Source organism: Echinococcus granulosus, assembly GCF_000524195.1.
Source record: "Echinococcus granulosus chromosome Unknown EG_S00006, whole genome shotgun sequence".
NCBI lineage: Eukaryota > Metazoa > Platyhelminthes > Cestoda > Cyclophyllidea > Taeniidae > Echinococcus > Echinococcus granulosus.
Genome location: NW_020170386.1, coordinates 947,271 through 968,959, shown reverse-complemented (window position 1 = coordinate 968,959; position 21,689 = coordinate 947,271). Strand labels below are relative to the sequence as shown.

Below are 21,689 nucleotides of genomic sequence, written 5' to 3'. Positions count from 1 at the left end.
TATGGCATGTGAATGAGAATTTGAAATGCTATTAGTGCAAGCTGGATTACAGTTGTGAGGTTTGGAAATATACCATTACACTACAGGCCAGCCATAATTTAAGTCAACGAAAGCATTCTTTTGTTTTAGTCTAAGTGAGTGTTAATAAAACGGAATACGGTGGTGCATCTAATATATAAGGTTAATTAGTTTAAGTCATCTGGTGGGTTTACGCAGAACACAGGATAGATAATTTATCACAACATTTACATGAGCTCACCGCAGATTTACCATCGTAAAGAATAGTCATTTGAGAGTACGTGAAAATTGCGATGAATAAAGGTTCAATGTGCACATTTGGGTTCATTTTTTGTGTGATCTTATGTCTTCAACATGCATTTTGGTGTTTTTTATTTAAATAGTGAATCAAACAGTGGGATCGCCGGTAGCTATGTCCATTGGTTCTTTTACCTTTACCCCAAATATACTTCAAAGTTATTTGTTTCACTTTGTTTAGACCACTAATTAAAAAGGTTAGTGACGTAGTAACTCTTATAATAATGTCGGCTTCGCTGGTCAGTCCTACCGTGTCCCACGGTTGACGCCCAAAGCACGGCCACATATCCCTTACTGGTAGCCAATCGTTAGATACTATTGGCTCAAGGTCACGGCGGGCTAACGAAAGGCAGTAGTCTTAGCTGCAGCGAATTTTGGATGTGTTATCGCTTTGTAGAGCATGTCCAGGAGCTCAGCTCGCAGAGACTGTCCTCTAAGTAAATCGCTTTTATATAAATGCATCTTTTTAACAAGGCGTTTCAAAACCAGTTGTATATACGAAGAGCCTTGATACAGGAAAGCAATCAACTCGACCGTATTCAGCAGGAGGAAAAAGTCAAGACAGTGGTTTTGTTACCAATACCGGGACTATAGGAAGTGATCAAGAAGGAAGTGAACTGAGTCCTCCTCTTCCCGTCTATTCGTGGGAGTCGACTGCTGAGGAAGTCGCTGTAAAACCTAGGACCAGCATGCCTCTGAGAAGCACTAGCAGGTCCATGGAGCGTCTGTCTAGAAGCGCATTTGAGCTTGATATTCCCGATATGCGCACAGCACGGGAAGAGAGAGAACGCAGTCGGCGCGAGATGCGTGAGCTAAATGAGAAGCTAGCGGAACAAGTAGAGGGTGTAAGTAATTCGCTTCTTTTATAGTTACGGTGTAACTATAGTAGTTGTCATGATCCGTTCTAAGGGGTAATCTGGATGTGATAAACCCATAGGCGCAAACTATGGGGATTTAATTCGAAATTCAATTATGCAACTTTGGAATCGTCTATACTTAAGTAAAGTAAAGTCTTTTGGTCCATTTATCACAAGTATGGTGATCGTAACGCTCTACCAAACACTATAGGTCCACTTCACTTAAACAGTTTTGTGGGCGATAGATATTTCAAAGTTAAAAATTGGGTTATTTAGCATCTGAAAAGTGCATTTTTATCATTATTACGGGTTTATAAATCAACAAAAACGAAAAGGTTATTAAGTATTAATTAGCTTATAAATGATGGAAAACCCTTTGAATTTCCAGTTAATAGCGATTAACCTACTTTAAGTCATGAAAAACTTTAGTAGAAAACCATACTGGTTTAGCGCAAAACCGTGCATTCTCTTCTAATTTAGTTGAAAATGGGAATGTTTCTAGAGTGAGTTAACATCTAGTAATGTTCCATAATATTATCCAACTCAGAGCTTTCAAAGAAGGAGTATAATGCAGAAATGTACATAACTGTTACTTTTTGGGGCAAATTTAGACGTCATAGGAGAATGAAAGGTGTCAGGCTTTTAAGATTGCAGTGTTTGAGATAAGATGTGCTACTTATATTTTCTGCGGATTTTTTACCGATTTCAAAGTTTAAAGGGATCATTGAACGTTGTAGATCCTCATAGGGCGTTTCCTCCCATGACTGCATTAGTGCCATGCCAACTAGAACAACAATCAAAGGTTTCGCGCACCCAATGAATCATCATTTGAAGCCTTTGCAGAAGTGTAGTCATAGTAACTGAATGTTATTGTGTTTTAAAGTTTCCACCCTAGCAAAGATTTTAAAGGGACTTAACAGTCCAGAAGTTGTTTGGCAACGCAATTCTAAAGCAGTCAGTATGTGTAAAAGCGCATTCGGACATCAGTAGTTAATGGGACGAGGAGTTTGACGTCTTTAAATTTTAACCTTCAGTAAGTCTTTAGAACTAACGATCCTAACCATACAAGGAGCATATCGTAAATATCAATCGTAGCTGTCTCCAGGGTAGCTCATTCCATAAAGCGGCCAAAATTTAACAATGATTTTTTATCAACCGCCTAGGACTGAAGTCCATGAAAAATTTTGTAGCAATCTTTTACTGTTGGTAGAAATAGGTCAACAAATTGTGTTCTTGCTACTGTTTTAGTGTACCGGAGAACCTTCATTGACAAATAGGGCATACTATGCACTTTCCTTTGTAAGGTGATCAAATGATTCTGATGCCGATTCCTTGTCTCACGGATAATTCACCTTAGCATATAATTTAAGTCAACAAAAGCGGACAAATCACTTCAAAACCTTATCACATTCTTCACTAAAAGCAAAATCCTCCTACGAGTATTTTATCACTAACAGACTTATCACTTCCCTAGCTATGCCAAATTGAGCAAGAATTGTGACTGTAGATCAGAACGAGTTGCATATTTTGGACAATCAATAAAATTACCCACATGAATAACAATAATAAAATATTTTGATAATAGAAAAATTACTATTAAGGAGAAATGGGGAGTTTAATTGTAGTTTAGTCAATAGAACAGATCCGTAATTTAAAAATCGGCATTGAACATAATTCCGCAAGCCCTTAAGGTCGTGACTACGTTCCGTGAGTTGCGACAAGCACGCGAGTCCCCATATAATGCATTCTTGGCACGCAATACGCAGTATATCATGCTTATCAAGGCTAAAATGAGGAATAAAGTGAGTTGCTTTAATATTTGGCCTCTAAAAAACAATCTTTCTGGGAGTTCAACAATGAAATTACTACGTATTTTAGTTTTTTAATCATTAGACAACCCTTTCAATAAAGCACTTACCATAGCATAAAACTAAGGTGCAGAGAAAGTCATGACACTATCTTAAGATTTGACTACTAAAACTTACCACAATCCTCAAAACAGTCTACTGCAAAAAAGGAATCAGACGGGATCCCCTTATGTTTGTTTTAATAAATAACCAACACCGGAAAGCAATTAATAGTGAAGCAGTGAAATGGCTCAGGACTGTCAAGTTTAACTTGAGAATTTGCAGTAAAGTCGGTGAATATATAAATAAATCTCCTAAACATATAAAAAATTTTAAAACCAAACCAAGATTGGTGCATGATTGTAATAAACCTCATGTGTGACGGTGTAAGTCTATTCTACTATATTTGAGAAGAATGGCTAAAACAGGTTAAATCATTACCAGTTTTATTTATTGTGTGAGCGACTTCATTCAAGGGTCCATATAATATGGATTTCGTGTTTTGAAGTGGCAATGATAACGTAGTTTAATCACATTGCAAAACAGTCTCAAGTAATGCTTAAATTTCTCGTGGGTTGTATGGTAACAAGATAATGACACCAGTAAGAGATTTCTCTGGTTTTTTTAATGCTTCCACAGATAACATGAATTAAAGTGTTTCACTTTCATGATAGAGTTAAAGTAAAACAAATAGCCTGGCTCAGGTCAAAATAATCCTAATTTTATTTGACGTACCGACGCTATTTTATACACAAAGTCAACAGCAACAGTAAAAATTCGGTAATGAATAGCCACTTTCATAACCAATGGCAAGTTTTCTCAAAACAACGTAAAATATTAAGCATAAAATTAGCTCGTACCAATGCTGTGTTCGAATCTGGCTGTTTATAGAAAATCTTTCGCAGGATCTCACCAAGACTACACTATAAAATACTGGAATAAGTAGGCTAAAAATGTTTATTCTTGTCTAGATGCGTTACTTGTCTGCTCGCAATCGACAACTAACGGATGAAATTTCGAACCTAAAATCCCGTTGGCTGACTGAATCGGAAAAAACAAAGGAAATCTACGAAGGAGAATTGCGACAACTTCGGCAACTTCTAGATGATTCAGACAGGGAAAAGGCTGAAAGCCTTGCGAAGTTGCTCTCTCTGCAACAATTTAGCAGGAATCAGGAAGCTCAGTACGCCGCTTGATGTAGACAATAATTAAAATGTTACTGCAAGTTCTTTAGTAACTTACAAAATTTCTCGGATCCTTTTAGGATGGATAGGCTGACTCAAGAAAATGACAAGGTAAAAAGACGACTAGAACAGGCTTTTGACGATATGAACAAGCGAGATAGCGACTTCAGCACACTCCAGCGCAAACTCAGTGATCTCGAAAGCGAACTGGAAAAGGAGAGAATGAATTCTGAAAAGTTGCGACGTGATAATGAAACTATTTGTCAAGCAAGTCTTTCCGTTCTGTTATTTTCATTACCTGCAAAGATTTCATCTTTGCAGTTAATTGATGAGATTTTGACTAACCATAAATTATGCTTCAATGTACAACCTAGTTGAGAACCATTTAAACCAATTGAAACATCAAAAGCGTATTTTTGGAACCTCAAGGTGCGCCATATTTATCTGATGCAATAATTTTACTACTTCTTTAATGACGTATTCATTAAATTCTGGCAAACATAATGTTCATTCAAACCGTGGTGGCACAATTTTTCCTACCTTTTCTGCTTCATCTGTAAATTGTTTTGACTAAGGAATTGGTGGAACTGGAAATGTGACCGTTTTGATTAGTTTCATTTACGGGGAGATAAGAACTTTGGTAATATAAACTATTTGCTGAATTCAACTATAAAATGACGCCATTTTAACTGGAAAATCAAGTAATTTGATAATCAGTTTTTGTTATTGCACTGTAAGTCATTGTTAAACCGATGGAATGAGTGATTTAAGGTATTTAATTCTTGATAGCTGAGCCCATTGACTAGCACAACTATTACGTTCATTTGCACTAAGCAAATGTCATTTTGCGCTTCATATTTAAAACGTTACCAGTGCAAACCCTAAATTTACTACCATTATTATTAAACAAAGAACTTATGTGGCCTCAGTGAAACCTTCTTGTTTAAAACCGGAAATTTTGAAGGCACATCAAAAAAGTCGTTGTATCATTTTCAGGGTCTGCCTTGCCGTTGCATTACCGAAATCTCAGACACAAACCAGGAAAGCGCCTCACATACTTGTCCTTAAGTTACCATTATAGATCAAACTGCAATTCAGGGCTTAACTTGGTATAACATCCTCTCTTTGTGTGCATACATAGGCTGCAATAAATTAATGTGACAGTTTTGATTTCAAAATCCAACTGCTGTGGGATAATGTTGCTTATCACAAGACACCACCTGGAAGAGAATTTAAAGCGGTCAGTCCAGAATTTGGCCATTTGCTATGGTAGCGCATGCAAAAGTGGTACGGGAACCAAAGCCAAAGAAATCCCTTGTTAAATGTGTAATCTGCTGTGTTGTATGAAACTGCATACCCCACGTAGTCTGCGGCTCTATCTTGCGTGCGAAATCAGTTTTCGATTATGTGCACCTAAAATAGTGAAGCGTAAATGTATCCACTTCTTTTAGCTCGCTCATTTATTAAAATGAAGAAAAATAAATGCAAGTAGTACTAAACAAATAATATAGCACTTACTTCGTCATGAAATCATGTCAACAGCTACCTTCTTCATTCGGAATACTTCTGCATTTATGTAAGTTGCAGAATGTAGCTTATTGTGGGTTGTAAATTGTTTGGGTAAATAAAAAGTAGACTATCATTAAATTGCGTGGTAGATGACAGATGAATGCCCTGCCGAAAACATCCTTAGTTCTTCTAATTCACATTCTTTTTTCTATGAGACTTCAGCAAACAGAAATTAATTCAATAGTAAATTTCCAAGCCTTTTAGTCAGATATGAAATATTATATGGGTTATCTCGGCTCACTGCCACTGCTATACACTAAAAGTGACTCGAAGTTAGAAAACCATTTATTAACTTTTCTAAAACTCCTATTAATAACTAGGCTTACCCTGGTTTGAAACACCGACAAAATAAATGTGGTGATTTTCTTAAAATTTCACCTAACTTGCATGTCTTTTACCCTTCGTAAAGCTGCATTTATACAGGTCTTTCTCAAGTCTAGCCCTTACATAATGCTAATAGATTTTATTGCTGAAAATAATTTAAATATGTAGCCTTGGTGCCGAACGTACCAGTTTACTTAAAATAGTAGAGGAAAACTCAAATTGTTGTGATTATACTCCGCCATTTTTTGTGGTGTGTTCCTCAACCACCCTTTTGTTAGCTGTTGGCAAAGCAATAGATCCGATTTCAAAATAAAATTTAGCTTTAAAAATGTGGGTCAGTTGAAGTATGTCGCTTCATAATTTGATAACGAACTGAGTCGGGAGATGAAGACAAATTATCCCAAGTCCGTCCTGCAACATCGGATGTTGTCCTTGTGTACTGAAAGGCATATTTATCAGCATTTATCATGTAAAAGTTGCATGGAATTTTGTATGCAACTTCAGATTAACTATGGAAATAACATCCAAAAGGATTGCCAAGCTATCTCAAAACAGGGTAATAGTGTATCATGTGAAATTGCACTTCTTAAATGCAGATTTCATGAAAAGCAGGCGTTAATGTGAAAATGAGGTAAGATAAATATATCGGAGCGCATGTTTAAAATAATATACTTCATCAGTATATTTGTGGATTGCTTGACGTTCTTAAAAGCACCTAAGACATTAGGTAGTAGGAAATTTATTTCCACTTTGTCATCTCTATGTTCTCTTCTACTTAAGACAAAAATATAGTTGATTTTATGTAGCATCTGGATGAGGAAACAGCAAACCGCATATCTGGTCAGTCAGAGATGCAAACGCTGCGAGAGGAAATTGATTTCATGCGTCGGGCCCATCAGGAGGAGATAAGAGAGATGCACCGTACGTTGAATGAAGTTGGACGCGGTTGTGATCGCGAAATGTGGCAGACTGAGCTTAGCCAAGCAGTCCATGACATTCAAAATCGTTACGATGACCAGCTAGAGAAGCTTAAAGTCGATATGGAAGAAATGTACAATGCGAGGGTAATTTTATTTTCACATCCCGTTTGTTTTATGTTATTATTTCACTATGTGAAACAGTCACGCAGCGTATGGTTGGTGGATCATGAAATATTCATTCAAATGCAAATATGTTGCTTAAGAACCGTTGCATTCAATTTTTTAATGCTCTCTATTGTCAAGAAGTCGGCTAAAAGTTTACGAGTACGGATTGTGATTGCGTGAATTTAACGTTTCGTCATGATTGAGATCGTTCTTAGAGGGCTTTTGTAGCATGCTTTTTAGCAGCCTATTCATTCATATACTGACTTAAAGAACTCAAATCAATTAGACTTCCATAACATCAAATAAAGCCTGCAAAGATGCCAGACAAATTTGTTTACAGCTGTCCAAAGAATATATAAAAATCGGTAATTATTTACAAGGATGAGGAGTCCAAAATATCATATACCTAAAACAACGTTCAACTGCTTCTATTCACTATGATTAAAAGTTTACTCTCACAGTTCGACTTATTAATACAAAAGCATTTTTACTTGCAGCATGAAAATTTTATTTTATGCTTGTCATTTATTGAGAAAGCTAGGTGGAATGAGCAGCCGAAGGAGAAGTTTTGTCATTCGTCCGATACAACTCGAAGTAGAAATAGACTGTGATAGCATGACGGGCTAAATAAAATTTGAACGGCAAAACCCTTAATGTGACGGAATTTCTTAGGTTGATTTCAACGCATACTTTCAAGGTAATTTGATGACTCACTACAGGGTGAAACGTTTGGAGAATTGGCATCTCTTGACTTGAATAATTGACCATCGCAGCAGTGACCCAAAGAGGCAGATTTTTTGCTGATTTACGAGTTATCGTATATAATATTCGTAGACAATATTGTGACAGTGATCATGATAAGTGTCCAAGGGTATTGGGCTATCGCATTTTAGGGACCTGAAACTTATACGTAATTTTCTTACAAAGTAGCAGAAGAGGAAGGAATTTATCGCATTCCAGGCTCAAGGATACCTCTTCTTATAAATGATCAAAGGGTGAAAAACATGTTTGCCTGTGCAGCAATCAAATTCTAGTACATTGGATGCAAAATGTTTTACGCAGTAAAATCTCTGCTCCCATTAACATGGTAAAAGTTGATTGCCCTTATTAATTGTGCTGTAATTTTTTCTTTGAGGTTTGTTAATTAACTGCACCACCTTTATGATGAGGGCCAAATCGGTTCACATACAGAATTTCCATAAAGCCATTACCCTCTGTTGATATAAAAGCAAAATTTATGATAACACCCAAAAACTGCATAACAATTGATGTGAGAATGCTCCGGTAATCCAACAATCTTTTAAAACAGAGTAATGTATATTTCAAGTGACTAAACCTATAAATAAAGCATGGAAGTGATTGACAGTCCTAATCTGAATCTGGCACCAACACAGTGTGAGTGCTAGTTTGGCCAAAAGGAAACTGTAACACCATTATTTATTTCATTACTTTTTTAAATATGATACATGGTGGAAGAAAGTCAAATGTTTTCGTTTGTTTTGAGATGAATCAACCATTTTTCATTCATCCTAAATTATTAGATTCAAAGTAGTATTAAGGTGCTACTTATGAAAGAAAGTACTACTACAACTTATGTTCAAAAGCTGTTACGTGACCAAAAGGTAGCTTTCGTGCTAATTTTTGAGCGACACTTCGACTGAAACATCGAAATGAATTTTATCATGGAAGGGCTGGTTTTCATTTGATAAGGCGAAACCTGCAAACCATCAGTAAATGATTGGTCATGTTTTTCAAAAATTAATTAATAAAAGTCTGTAAATATCTAAAGCATGTGCCTTTAAATGTACTAAGAGGGCTGTGGGCACCTTCATTAAAGAGTAAACTACTTTTAGCCTAGTTTGGATTAAATTTTAAGGCGAAAAATATACTTTGAATAATTTTTGGACGATAGTATATGAAGGAGAACAGCTAATCTTCAAGGGCAACTTTACAATTACAGGACAACTAAAGTCGACGTTGTTTTATGTTTTTCGCAAAATCAAATAACGCCTTCCCATTTTCAGAATTTTTGGTTCAGGCGGGACATTTAACATACGGTATAAAATTCCTCTAAATTTTGTCCCTGAATTGGAAGGAAGAACCATTTTAATTGTGGCAGTCTTGATTAATATTCATCTAATAACCTTCGTGCACCCCTAATTGAATTTGTTAAGACAAAAGTTTATTTATTCAAATTCGTGGAAAGTGAATAGGACAAGCAACTGAAATACGGAACAATAAATGATATAGATGTACATTACTATCACCCTAAGGTTTAAACAATTACGGGGACATTCTCAAACCAAGTAAAACTCTCTGACCTTTATAATATTGCCTTTTTGTGTCCTCAATTACTCTTTTCGGTTACTTGCTTTATTCCCTTATGGAAATCCATCCGGAAACCACTTTATGGGTCATAAGAGCAAATTTTAGAATTCACTGAAAATTCTGAAAATGAAATATTAAAAGTAATTAAGTTAAAACAGGTTTTAAACTTCTTTCGACTCTAATTTATTATCCCAACTTAAAAATGTCCCTACTCCTATGTTACAACTACACTTTCTCATAAATTGAAGGTATTTTGGGTGGTTGTTTTATTTACTTTGAGTTGTGTTTGTTTGGAAACCTATCCCTAATATTCCAACCTGCTTAATGCATTGAATTTTACTGTAGGCATCTGATGAAAGATGTAATGCGTGAATATGCATAGATTTACACCTGCGTTCTACATCATCAAAGGTCTATTGAAAGAAATGCCCCTATAAGTAGACCTACCGAAATAACCTTCCATAAATCGTAGCAATGCACCACTTCACAAAATACTTTTGCATTTTTATTTCTTAAGCAAAGATTTGGACCTGTCCAAAAAATGCATTACACAAACGTCCATTTCTGTTGCCTAACCCATAATGTTCAGTTCTTGTTACAAAGTGAACAAATTCTACTTAAAAACACCATAAAGTACTACGCAGCAAGACTTCGCTTTCAAACAGCATGAAATTTCAGCATTATAAGGATGCATATTCTTATTATGCAACCTAGGCCAACTTAAATGTTTGAATTTCTCAAGCTTCGCGAACTGGGAAAGGTGAATCCAGAGCGGAAGACTGAGCTCAACGCTCTCAAGTCGGAGAACTCTAGGCTTAGGCAGAACTCAGATGGTATGCGGGAGCAGATAGCGCAACTCCAATCTAAGGTAAGTCCCTAAATTTGGAATCATCTTGAATACATGTATGGAGACAATGTGTTCTCTTCAAGTCTGCCTTCTATTTCTTCTCAAATGATTAAAGAAATCGACTAACATGATGTCATAATGAAGGCACATTAACGGGTTCATTTAAGCAGGAGATGGTGATTAACTTGGTGACTCCTGACCCACTGTACTGACATTAACGTTATAGTTAAGATTATCCCGTGCAATAATTATCTAACTCAAAAGTAGACAGATAGCGTCTTCCAGCATTCTGTATGATGACAATTGCACATCGAATTCATAGTGGAAACCCAAGTCCCAAGAAACGTACTTAATCATCTACATGATGCATAACTGAATTTTCCTAATAAACCTGTTAATATACTTGCATCAGTTCCAGTGTCTGAAAATGTTCCGTAGATTTTAGCTTCGCGCTTACCCATATTATAAGAATACAAAAGTCTGAAAGATATCTGGAAATAGACTTAGTTGAAACTGATTCAATCTATTCAAAGTTGCCATATGGCAAAACATGTCTATGGGGCTGAAAATCCTATAACTAGAGAGCTGCCAAAAAATACTAAACTTTAGAAGTCGTGAAGTATCGCCAATTGATTGGCGATTGTGTGTTTCGCGAGTGCAACGGCTTCTAAAGCCTCTTGTTTAACTTCATGTCCATTCAGTGCAATCGTGAAGTACCCTAAACTCGCATTAAAGAAAGAAAACTAAACCAAATGAATGACTGGATTTGAATGTTCTTTTGATACCGCGTAAAATGGGATTTGTTTTTAACCGTTCAGCGCACATGAAAATATAAATGTCGCACGGTGGTGAATTGGCCTCTAAAAAACCAGTCTTTGATTCCTCCACTTTCAAGTAGACTGTTTTTATCCTAACAGGTTTTTCAAATTGCTCCATTGTAGGGTTAAATTTTGTAAACGATTAAATCTCAATCTTTTAAAATGGTAATATGCATGCCACTTTATGTAATAATTTGCTTGTTCGGTTATTTGGTGACGATCGCGCTACCATCTGTGTTACCCGAATTGAAAAGTGAGAAAATGTTGAAAAAAATCTTCTTTTGATAAGTTGCAATGCTAAATCACAAGTCAATAACACTAAGCGAATTGACCTAGAGAAGTGGAAGTCCGTACTGTTTGATCCTATTCGAATTAAAGCCCTAATAATCAAAGAGTATTTATTTACCCAACTATCACGAATTTTAAGCCTTGACGTAACTGAGGAAGACGAATAGTGATTGCTAATGTTTGAATTCCAATTAGCTATGTCTATAACTTAATGAAAGACCAAGCTCTAGGCAATACTTGATTAATAATGCCTTCGGATAAAAATTCTATGAATTCAACCAACCAATCGAAATAAGCAACGCCAAATTCTACAACCGCTGGGAATTCCGACATCATCCAAACGATGCAATAAAGATTACATTTTTGCACTGCGGATATGCTTTTCCAGCTAAAACATTTAATTGGTCGGCTATGAAGAAACAAATACATAGAAAAATGGTGACAATAGTGACCCAAACAACTTAGTTATGTTTTTATTAACTTAAAGGTGCAAAAATTATCGAGCTTGTTAATTAATTAAAAACGCTGATATTCCAGCTTTTACCCTGGGTACTATTGTAATCACCGTTTCAAAATTAAAACACACGATGACAAAACAACGGGTATTTTCTAAAACATTATGAGCCGTTAAACAAGGAAATATCCTACATTTTTTATTGTATGTGGACCGCAGAACATAAGGCAGCAAGGGAAATATAAACCTAGTGCTCGAATTGTCCCTAAATTTAAGAGTGACTAAGGCAGATAAAAGAGTAATCAAATCGCACTACAATTTTTGTCTGAAGAAGATGATGATGATTAAACATGGATTTTGATAAACAAGAAGAAAGAAACAGCATGGTATGTTTGCAATAAAAATTAAATATGAATCTGCTCATCAGAAAAGCGATACATGGTATACTAAGTGCTGGCAAATAGGGAAAATTTCAAGATGGTCACTAATCTTGGGGAGGGTGATAAAACGTTCAGCGACATCAGTGCTGCATGACCATTTTTCCATTCCTTTTCTAAACACTCAATCCGTTAGTGAAAGGTCATTATGGCCAATGAGGTTGTAAAGTTTGGAATTCTCGAAATTCCCATATTGCACCGCTCTGAATATTTGTACATAAAATTTGCATCACGTCCCTTTGAACAATTTATTACTTTTATTTAAAAGAATATTTCCTTAATTATCAGTCATTTACAGCTTTCACTCGTTTTTTACTTGTGAGAGAGAGTTTGGATATTTATTTTATATGTAGTCTCCCATCGTTTGTACGAATGACATTTGGGCAGATGTGTAGCCCCGGAATGTCTCACAAATAATTCAGTAATCCCTGGAAAGTAGAATTATACGCATGTTTCATGGTCTTATGTCCTTGCACAGTCAGTTCCATATTTTCGTAAAATTTCAATTCAAACCGAAACGTTATCATCAGCCATCCCAGGCATTACAACCATCAAGTTTAGTCTTCGTTAAGATATAAGTCAAGGTCCTTTAATGGAAACATTTGCTCCCAAAACCTTGAAACTATAGCCATATTGCTTTTTAATGGCCTTGGGTTACCATCGGTACTGCATTACTTGTAAATTTGATAGTATTTTATTTGAACTCTTCTTCAGCATTTGAATGGAAGCTTTGAAGTCGCTGAAAAACCATTTGCATCTGGTTTACAGAATAGAGTATAGAGTCTTGCTTCACTGCAGTAATTCCAAAATAGTGTTGTATTTGGTTAAATGCAATTTTGGCTGCAAGCGCTGTTGATGATTTTGATAGTTCTTTCAGTGACATCTAAAGCCATTAGAGCCTTAACCCAATTAAATCCAAAATCTTCTTCATTTTTATGACCGAGATTTGCGATGACAACAAACTATATCGGCAAAAGGTAAGGAAACATGAAAATATTAATACACCGTTACTAAATTTAACATAAATCTGATCCATGAAGCTGTTTACAAATAACTATAATGAATCTTAAATGTCCAATCACCGGCTATAGGAAAAATAGCAAATCTTCCTAGCTTATGATGCTAGTAAATATTATTTGGTAATACTATATTCGAGGCTCATAATCGGAAAAAACACAGTGTTAATTTAAAAAGTGTACAGAGTATACTTTCTTAAAATTGATCTCAGAGCCACTTTTTTCTAGCAAATGGCTCAATTTTTTTGCTCAGGTATCTACAGGGGAAATAAAAAAGCAGACTCTGTGTATATCAAAGTATGGTTAATATCTGCGAAGAACATTGACTACGTATAATATCATTACGGAAATAAAGAGAGGGGAATTCTTTTTAAGATCTGAAAACACAACAGGACAGTTCGATTTGGCGGCGTTAAATAGTGCGTTTTGATTTTATGCCTTGTTTCAAACTCGATTTGTGTTCACAGTCATAAATGGAAGGAGCAGTAGAATGAAACTACGAATTTTTGAAGGCACTCTATATACAAGCTAGACTTGAATGGTTGGAAAGTGTAAATTTGAGGGTTTATGCATAAGTATAGCCCTATGATACCCTCAGAACGCCTATCTGGAGAAGGCGATGCGTGACGTGTCGACCGAAGCGGAGGAACTACGCCGACGCATCGAAGCTGAGTTGACAGAGTCAGCGAAGGAGAGGGAGGCAGCAGAGGAAGCGTTAGCGAAGGCACACAGCGAGATGGCGGCCCTCATGGATGTGAAGTTAAACCTGGAGGGAGAGATTGCAGCTTACGGACGTCTGCTTGATGCCCAGGGAGGCATTCTCAGCGGTGGCAGTAGAGGAGATGTTAGGGAGAACGTCTGTGGCCCGACTAATAGAACTCGATCTTCGCGAGAAGTCCTATCTAAACCACGACCTTCCAGCATGAGTCCCCAAAGACGAGTAATTCCTCCTATATCTAGCTCGGATATGTAAGTGCCATTCAAAATGCGCACTAAATATTTGATTATTAAACGTGGAAAAGCATTATCCTTAACATGAATCACCTTCTGATTGTCGCGGATGATATGGGTTTGCAAAAGATAATGCAACTTTTGGAAAACTGGAGCATTCGGCGCAAGTAGTGTGCAATCAGAACACGAATGATCCGTCAAAATGTTTGCTATTTTTACCTAAATATTTATGACACCTTTTTTCAACAAAGTGTTTCGTATTTATGAAAGAACATTAAAAAAGGTGTCTACAAGAATGCATGTTAGAGCATTTTAAGTTATTGTGTGCGTTTGTGAAGGTCCCAGCCGGAGCCGCGGAAGCCTAGAGTGACTGTGCCAAGTAGTCGCGAATTGTTTCCGTGGAAGAAACAGAATCGATACTGCAATTTAGGCATATCAGGTGTGATGCCTATGTAAGCACTTTTGCAGGTGAAGTGCTTTTTTTAGCTTAACATTGCCTCTGTGGCTCTAATATCTATTTAACACTTTTATGAGGTACTTTTGATGCATAAATGCATTAGTAATAATTCAAGAAAAGTTTTTGGGGTGTATTTTTGGTAAACTTGAAAGGAATCCTTGTTATAGAAAGTAGAGCTTATTCTTTTACTGTTACATTCCCCAAAATCAATTACCAAAGCGAGGGAAGCATGCCAGTACGTCATGCAGAATATGATTGATCAAAGCAATCCCTGTTCTATTTTAAGAAGCGTAGCTGGAAATCAGAATAAAACTAGTCTAAGCTCATAAACTAATGTCGCATGCTGTGATCATACTTAAGCTTACCTTCAAAACAGTCAAAGGACTGATGGTCTGCTTGTATTTATGCCAACGAGTGTATGCAATAAACCCTAACTTATATCATACATCTAATTTTGGGCTTCAACTTGCCGTTGTGATTCTTGTTTGCTTGCTGTGCTATCTATGGTTTAAAAAAGCCAGTTTTAAAGCGGAACTTGACAAAATTTTTGACGCTCTGTTCTTAGAGAGGCTGACCATATATATCTTCTTCAAAGACCCGTCCCAAATATAAATTTAGGCAAAAATCTAGGACAGTGGAGTATATTATGTTTAAGAATAAATAATTGGACTGCAAAGAAGTGTTTATTTTCTTTGAACTGAAACTTTATAGTAACTAATATTTTGTTAGAAATGATAGTTGCAAATCATCAATGAAACGAAAAATTCGTATCAGACATCTCGAGCCTCTCACCATGCTGAAGACAAATACTCGGTATTTGTAAGGACCAAACTCACGAAAGCCAGAAAAGCAGTTAAAAATCAGGAGAATACAAACAACGAAAAATACTACCAAATAAATATCCCGAAGTTTGTCATTTGATTAATAGGAAAGAGCAGATAAAAAAAATTTTGACAAATAAATTTGGGCAGCAGAAGGAAAATCGTTTAATAAATTAATGGTAATAGTTTCCGCAAATACAATGCACCTCTGTAGATAATCCTTATGATACACTTCTGAGAAATGGTTTATAGGGAATTACTTAAGGTTTCTATCACTGTACACAAATTTAGCCACATAGTATAACATTTCGTTAACTTAATGGTTCTTTATTTGGATTTTGCCCCTTTTTGTCTTTGGATGAAGATAAAACTTTTAAAAGCACTATCAAAGTTGACTGGGTGTCTAGAAGAATATCAACTCCCACTTTTACCAACTCTCGCTTTTCATTGAAGTCTACTTAACTTGGTCTTCTTGACTGACTAAAGGAATTTTCAAAAGGTTTCTAATAATTCTTTTGCAAAGCAAACTATTTGCTCACTTAAAAGAGTCGTATCATAAAATAAAAAGAATATGCAATTTTAAATAAAAAATGGGTTTAACTTTTCCCGCCTCTTACCTCGCTATAGTTAAAGACAATAACATTTTTAATGTATCCAGTCTTCGTTTGACACTCGGGTAAATCAAACACCATAATATGCCAGTGATGAAGTACAATCGCTTTCTAGACCCCACAGACTTCATGAGAGAAGCGACCCATCGGGATCATCTTTTCGATCAAGAGCGGTAGAATTCGATGGCGAAAGTAAGTAGACTATCAGCTAAAACTTTCTAAAAAGTATGTCACTTGTGTACAAGTGTGAATAATTGAGACTTTATTGCTAGCTGCTAATCTTTGCGGCTGATTCTAAGTCAACTGCCAAACATGAAATCGCTACTGCCATAGGCATCATTTCTACCAACTCTGTTAGTAAATCAGTAGAGCACATCCATGGTCCATTTAGGTGTTTTTATATAATTTAATGCTACCTTATAACAGGGAAAGTATTGCAGATATTTGCTAATAGGTATTTCCATTGTAGGTGAACAACAATTATCATGCAGTTACAAACCAGGTAAGAGCAACTGTAACAAACAAGTAAAACATATAATTAAGCACTTGCATTTCATATGCAAATAACAATCCCTGCAATTTAATACAGCTCAAATGAAGGATGTTAACACTATTTTACTCTAAGCAGTTAGAAACTTATCGGTCAGCTAAATTGTTGTCATACATATATTAGACTTCATCAACCCAACTGCCATTGAATATTACCTTATGACTCAGTTAACTGAGTAATATGAACCGCGCACTACTTTGACGTGAATGCTCGGTAATTATGAGGAAAAAGATGAGCAATTCAAGAAGTACATTTGGAAAAATTTGCTGTCCTTCATTATTGGTCTCCCGCGACATCAGCGTTTTGACCTGCAATTAAAATATGTTCCTTTTCAGTGCTAGAGACGGTTATTTGCTTTTTGCAGAAAAGCATTGAATTGGTAGAACCACGCACAAACTCAGATAAAGGATAACCAAAAACTACTTGTTTGTGTAATTTTAGCAACGGAAATTTCCCCACTTCATCAAAGAAGTTAATGAAATTAAGCGTAAACAAGCACCACAAACACTGTAACAATTGAGTCGCATCCCACAGGCTCCAGTTACCCTCAATAAATAAGTCAAAATTACTTAGCATAGCATTACGTGCTTTGGGGTGTGTGCGGAACTCAGGCATAATGCGCTGCATTCGTCCACTCAAGTGTTTCTCTAGTTTCCGTTTAGGTGGCTCATAGAAACATCCTTTAAAGTTGTTCGTGTTAATCTAATTAAGGCGACTCATGGGGTTTTCTGGTTCAAAAAACTTGCACTTAATAATTAACTCGTTGCACTCTGAAGGTAAAATTGGATCGCGTGCAATTGACTTCAGTGCCATCGCCTTCTAGCATTTTTCCTTTTGCCCTGTAGAGCGAGCGGATCAAAGGGGAATACGAGGCGAATTGACTGCACGAACTCAGTTTGACAAATCTTACAAAGGTGCAATCTCAATTGATGAGTGCTCCCCCGATGGTCGATATATCGTCATAACAAATAACGGAAACACGGTTTGTCAATTTTATGATCGTCAGAATGATGCAAGTCTTGTGAAAATGCCATAGATTGTATTGCAAAATAAGCATGTATTTACAAACTGCGTACACTCCAATGATTCCGGTGAAATGAAATCCCACAGAAGAAGGACAAATTGGTAAATAATTAAATCATTGGAAATTCTGGTAAGCCAAATGGTACCGCTACTGGGATATAATGGTAAAGAAAATCGTGACACGAATAAGGAATAAAACGTCTGTAACGAAAGACAAGCAAACAAATTCAAAGTCCACTGATATATTCCATTCTAATTTCTGAAGTATGCTTTAATATATACTAGATCCCATGATATTTTTATAAATTATAAGTTTAATAGTTTATTTATACAGTGGCCTTCGTCTTTCATACGGTGTTTTACACCGACCTTCTTACCGACACCGTATATATCTAAACTTATGCTAAGATATTCTTACTTAGAATTAAATTGTTGGCATAAAATTCGTTCGCAACCACATATAATTTTGTACTGCTTAACGTGAGATGTACTAAATATTATTTAATTGAGTTAGCACGAAGAAAGGATAATATTCAAGTATTTTTACGTTTCAAAACGCTTTTACTACTTTTGAGTGACAATGATGAGGGTGCATAAAGTTTTCAATTGTGAGGTAAATCCAAACGGAACCTCCGCATCAGCATTAGATACGGGATTTCCTCTTGAAAGGTTTTACACTGTCACTATACTTTTCCCCTTTCAAGGCAGAGAATTTAAATGGGTGGCGAATAGTCCGAAACATCGAACATGGCAAGCAAATAATCCGTTTCACCTTTGGCGATACACCAATGTTGCCGAAAAGCAGCCGAAGAGTGAGTGTTGCTTCGAAATGTATTAAACTCTTTAACAAATTGACACATTACATTCCTCTGGAGAAAATAGCGAATTACATGACCATCCAAAACTACTTTTTTCATTAAGTACCCTTCAAACAAACGATATTGAGGAAGATAGGAAGAATGTTTTCTAGTATGCCCTCTCCTTTAATATTTTACTTGTCTGAGGTTTATGGAGTTAAAAATAGATTTTGCTTATAGTTAAAATGTGAACACTTGGAGTACATAGCTACGCGCAGATCTATATAACATGATAAAGACCGGACACAAGGGACTTAAAATGGTGAAAGAAGTTTGGAATAGACTACCCGGTTGTAAAAATGGCACTTTGAGGAATTCCAATGAGTTTCCTCACGAAACTAAACGACTGAGTAGTTATAAAGTATTATACTTACTTAGTCGTATTCGCTATTATTTGCCCTGGAATTGAATTTAATCGCTATGTTTAGTCATTGGTTTTAATGAAGTAACTTATGATGCCTGATTTTAATGTCATCCGTGAATGCATACCTGAATGCAGATCCATTCCCATCCGCATATTTTCTTGACTGAAAACTGGATCACATTTATACAAAAATATTGTTTATATTGGTTATAGGTGAGAGAAAACTGATGGCTCGTTTTTTGTCTCTCATAAAAAAGTCGCTTGCAGAAGGCATGTCTTCTTATCTAAGTTCAGATAGGTAGATTTTTAAGAACACTCTTTTACTTATTCACACCCTAATATGTCAGTTTAAATTTCCTTACGGTAGGAGCACATTCAGTTGTTCACAGTTATGTTATTATGTTTTGTGGTGTATATAGTCACAGAAATTCTGTTAATTAGCTTTGGGAAAATCAAATACATAAATTGATACTTTGCTACCAATAGTCCACTTTTTCCCTATTTGAAAAATCTCATAGATCGATCAGCAGTTTGGTCACTCTATGTCCGTATTTTTAAAGACTTTAAGTGCCGTACATCGGAACCAGCTTGTCCATTGTAAAACGATAATACTATGGTTTTCATTTGCTATTTAAATTCTTTCATATCAAAAATTTCAAATTTTCTGCTTTATCTACGACGTTTGTCATTTAAACCAATCTGAAATCCGCTGTAATTAACGTGTTTGATTTTATGACATCAAGCTTCCGTTCATGCGAAGTTAGAGCTTATTCAAGTAGAGACAAACGACCCTCGTTACTTAACTGCGGCTCCTTGAACAAAATATATTCACTCCCCTCTTTTATCGGGATTATGAGTTTTGTCCTCTGTCACACTGCGTACTTGATATATTATTATTAGAAATAGATACTTTTGTTAGCTAGGGTCACCCGATGAGGCAACTGATGAGATAAAGATAAGCCCAATTGACTATTCCTCCTTTTTTAGTTATTTTTATAGCAACAAAGCAATTGCAAGTGTCGTGAGTATTATAATGGGGGTTTCAAATCTTAAAATCTACAAAGGGTTTTGTTATGAGGTAGGGGCCTTGGTTATGAGAAGTCAAATTTAATTTCACTCATCGCTTTTAATAAGCTAGTCTATTTCTAAAAGGGTTTTCTAGTTCACTCACTTTTTTATGAATAAATAATTTCTGACACATAAATTTCCATTATTTTCTACCTAACAAGACAGGCCACAATTGAGTTTAACGGAGTAAATCCGGCCAGGATTTGCTAGGATAGCTTTTTCCCATTCAGTTGCCTTAGTGGCGTGGTTATGGCAGGAAGTAAACCAATAGCAAATTTTGCGCTCACACGAAATTCCCTCAAAGAAATGCGAAAAAGATTACCACCTTTCTGTTGGCGGTATGTGTGCTTTTTGTAAAGCTTCCTAGTCCAAAATTTTGAGGTCTTACGTCCTTAGTAATACGTTGGATTGTGGTGTAATAAAAGGTATTTTGACTAAATTAAACACCACACTTCCCGCCCAATGTTAAAAACGTACGTAACATTTGTAACTTCTCATTGGTTCAGTAAATTTTTGAAAGGAAAATACATGATGTTTTGCCTGCTTTTAGATTTGGGCTAGAGGTCAACGTGGCCTGGATGCAGGACCAAAGGACTTGGAATCACCATACTCAACGTGGGGTGTTGGTGGATATATTTATACAACACTGTTCACAATGGATGGTGAGGTAAATCCTTAGTTTCTTAAAAAGAAGTTGCTCTACACTGCCATGTTAAAATTCCGGTGATAAGAAATACCTGAACTCTCACAACTCCCACAATTACATCACAGCCACGTGCAGCAAATTATACTTTCCAATTAATCCACTACTTACCATTTCCACTTAACGAACTAAGGCATTTAAGTATTCTAGTTATGCCGACTAAAAACACAAATTCCACTTCGTTTTTTTTCCGCGTAATGCAATCTGTTCCCTCTTATCCTTTTTAGGAACGTGCTACGCATGCCCAACGTGCAGAATTTAACTTAAGCTGATTCGCCAATAAAGGATCTCATCCAACTCTTCAAGAAAGTATAACCAGTTGCCTTCTACTCTCTTCTAGGCGCAATATTTTAATTTAGGTGTGATATAACCATTCCTTCCAATTTCGCGACATCTGAAATTCACATTTACAACGTGGCACCCATATGTAGCCATGTTGTTAGTTCTATTCCCTCATGTGTTTAAGTACACAATATTCAAATGTTATTACATACCACTGATGGAATAAAGATTAGTTGAAATCTTTTACTAAAGTTATTGTTTTATTGGCTCAGTTCCCTTTTTAATCTTTTAATAAGTTCACGTATGGATGGCGTTTTTTGTGTACAATATGGTCAGATTCGATATTTCACTTTGCAAAATCGCATCTTGAATGCATTTTCAGGCATTTTGTTTGGTGCTTCCTTAAGACATTATTTATATGTTAAGTCGAAGGGCTGTATGAATTGATAGACAATGTATAAAAGTGGGTTACGTAAGTAGTACTGAATTAGCAAAATAAACTTAATGACCCTTCACATGTCAACTTTTGGCCGCAACGAAACCAAATTAATGAGAGTCGGTAATTTAAATCCAAGATGATGGAATGCGCACCTTTTGATGTGGGAAGAAGGCTTTATTTAATGTCCAAATTTC

At 36.1% G+C, this 21,689-nt stretch overlaps 1 protein-coding gene across 1 annotated transcript; it reads left to right on the top strand. All coding sequences in view use genetic code 11, as the record gives it.

Annotated features, from left to right (window-relative positions):
• Positions 1-715: 715 nt before the first annotated feature.
• EGR_01604 (Intermediate filament protein ifa-1) lies at positions 716-21,046 on the top strand (the record flags this gene model as incomplete). Its single annotated transcript, XM_024490853.1, has 13 exons — positions 716-752; positions 790-1,160; positions 3,991-4,202; positions 4,284-4,482; positions 6,903-7,160; positions 10,252-10,377; positions 13,968-14,338; positions 14,659-14,772; positions 16,325-16,401; positions 17,605-17,741; positions 18,487-18,594; positions 20,622-20,738; positions 21,002-21,046. 13 exons carry the CDS (start codon positions 716-718, stop codon positions 21,044-21,046), a joined length of 2,172 nt encoding a protein of 723 aa, XP_024354718.1.
• Positions 21,047-21,689: the final 643 nt, after the last annotated feature.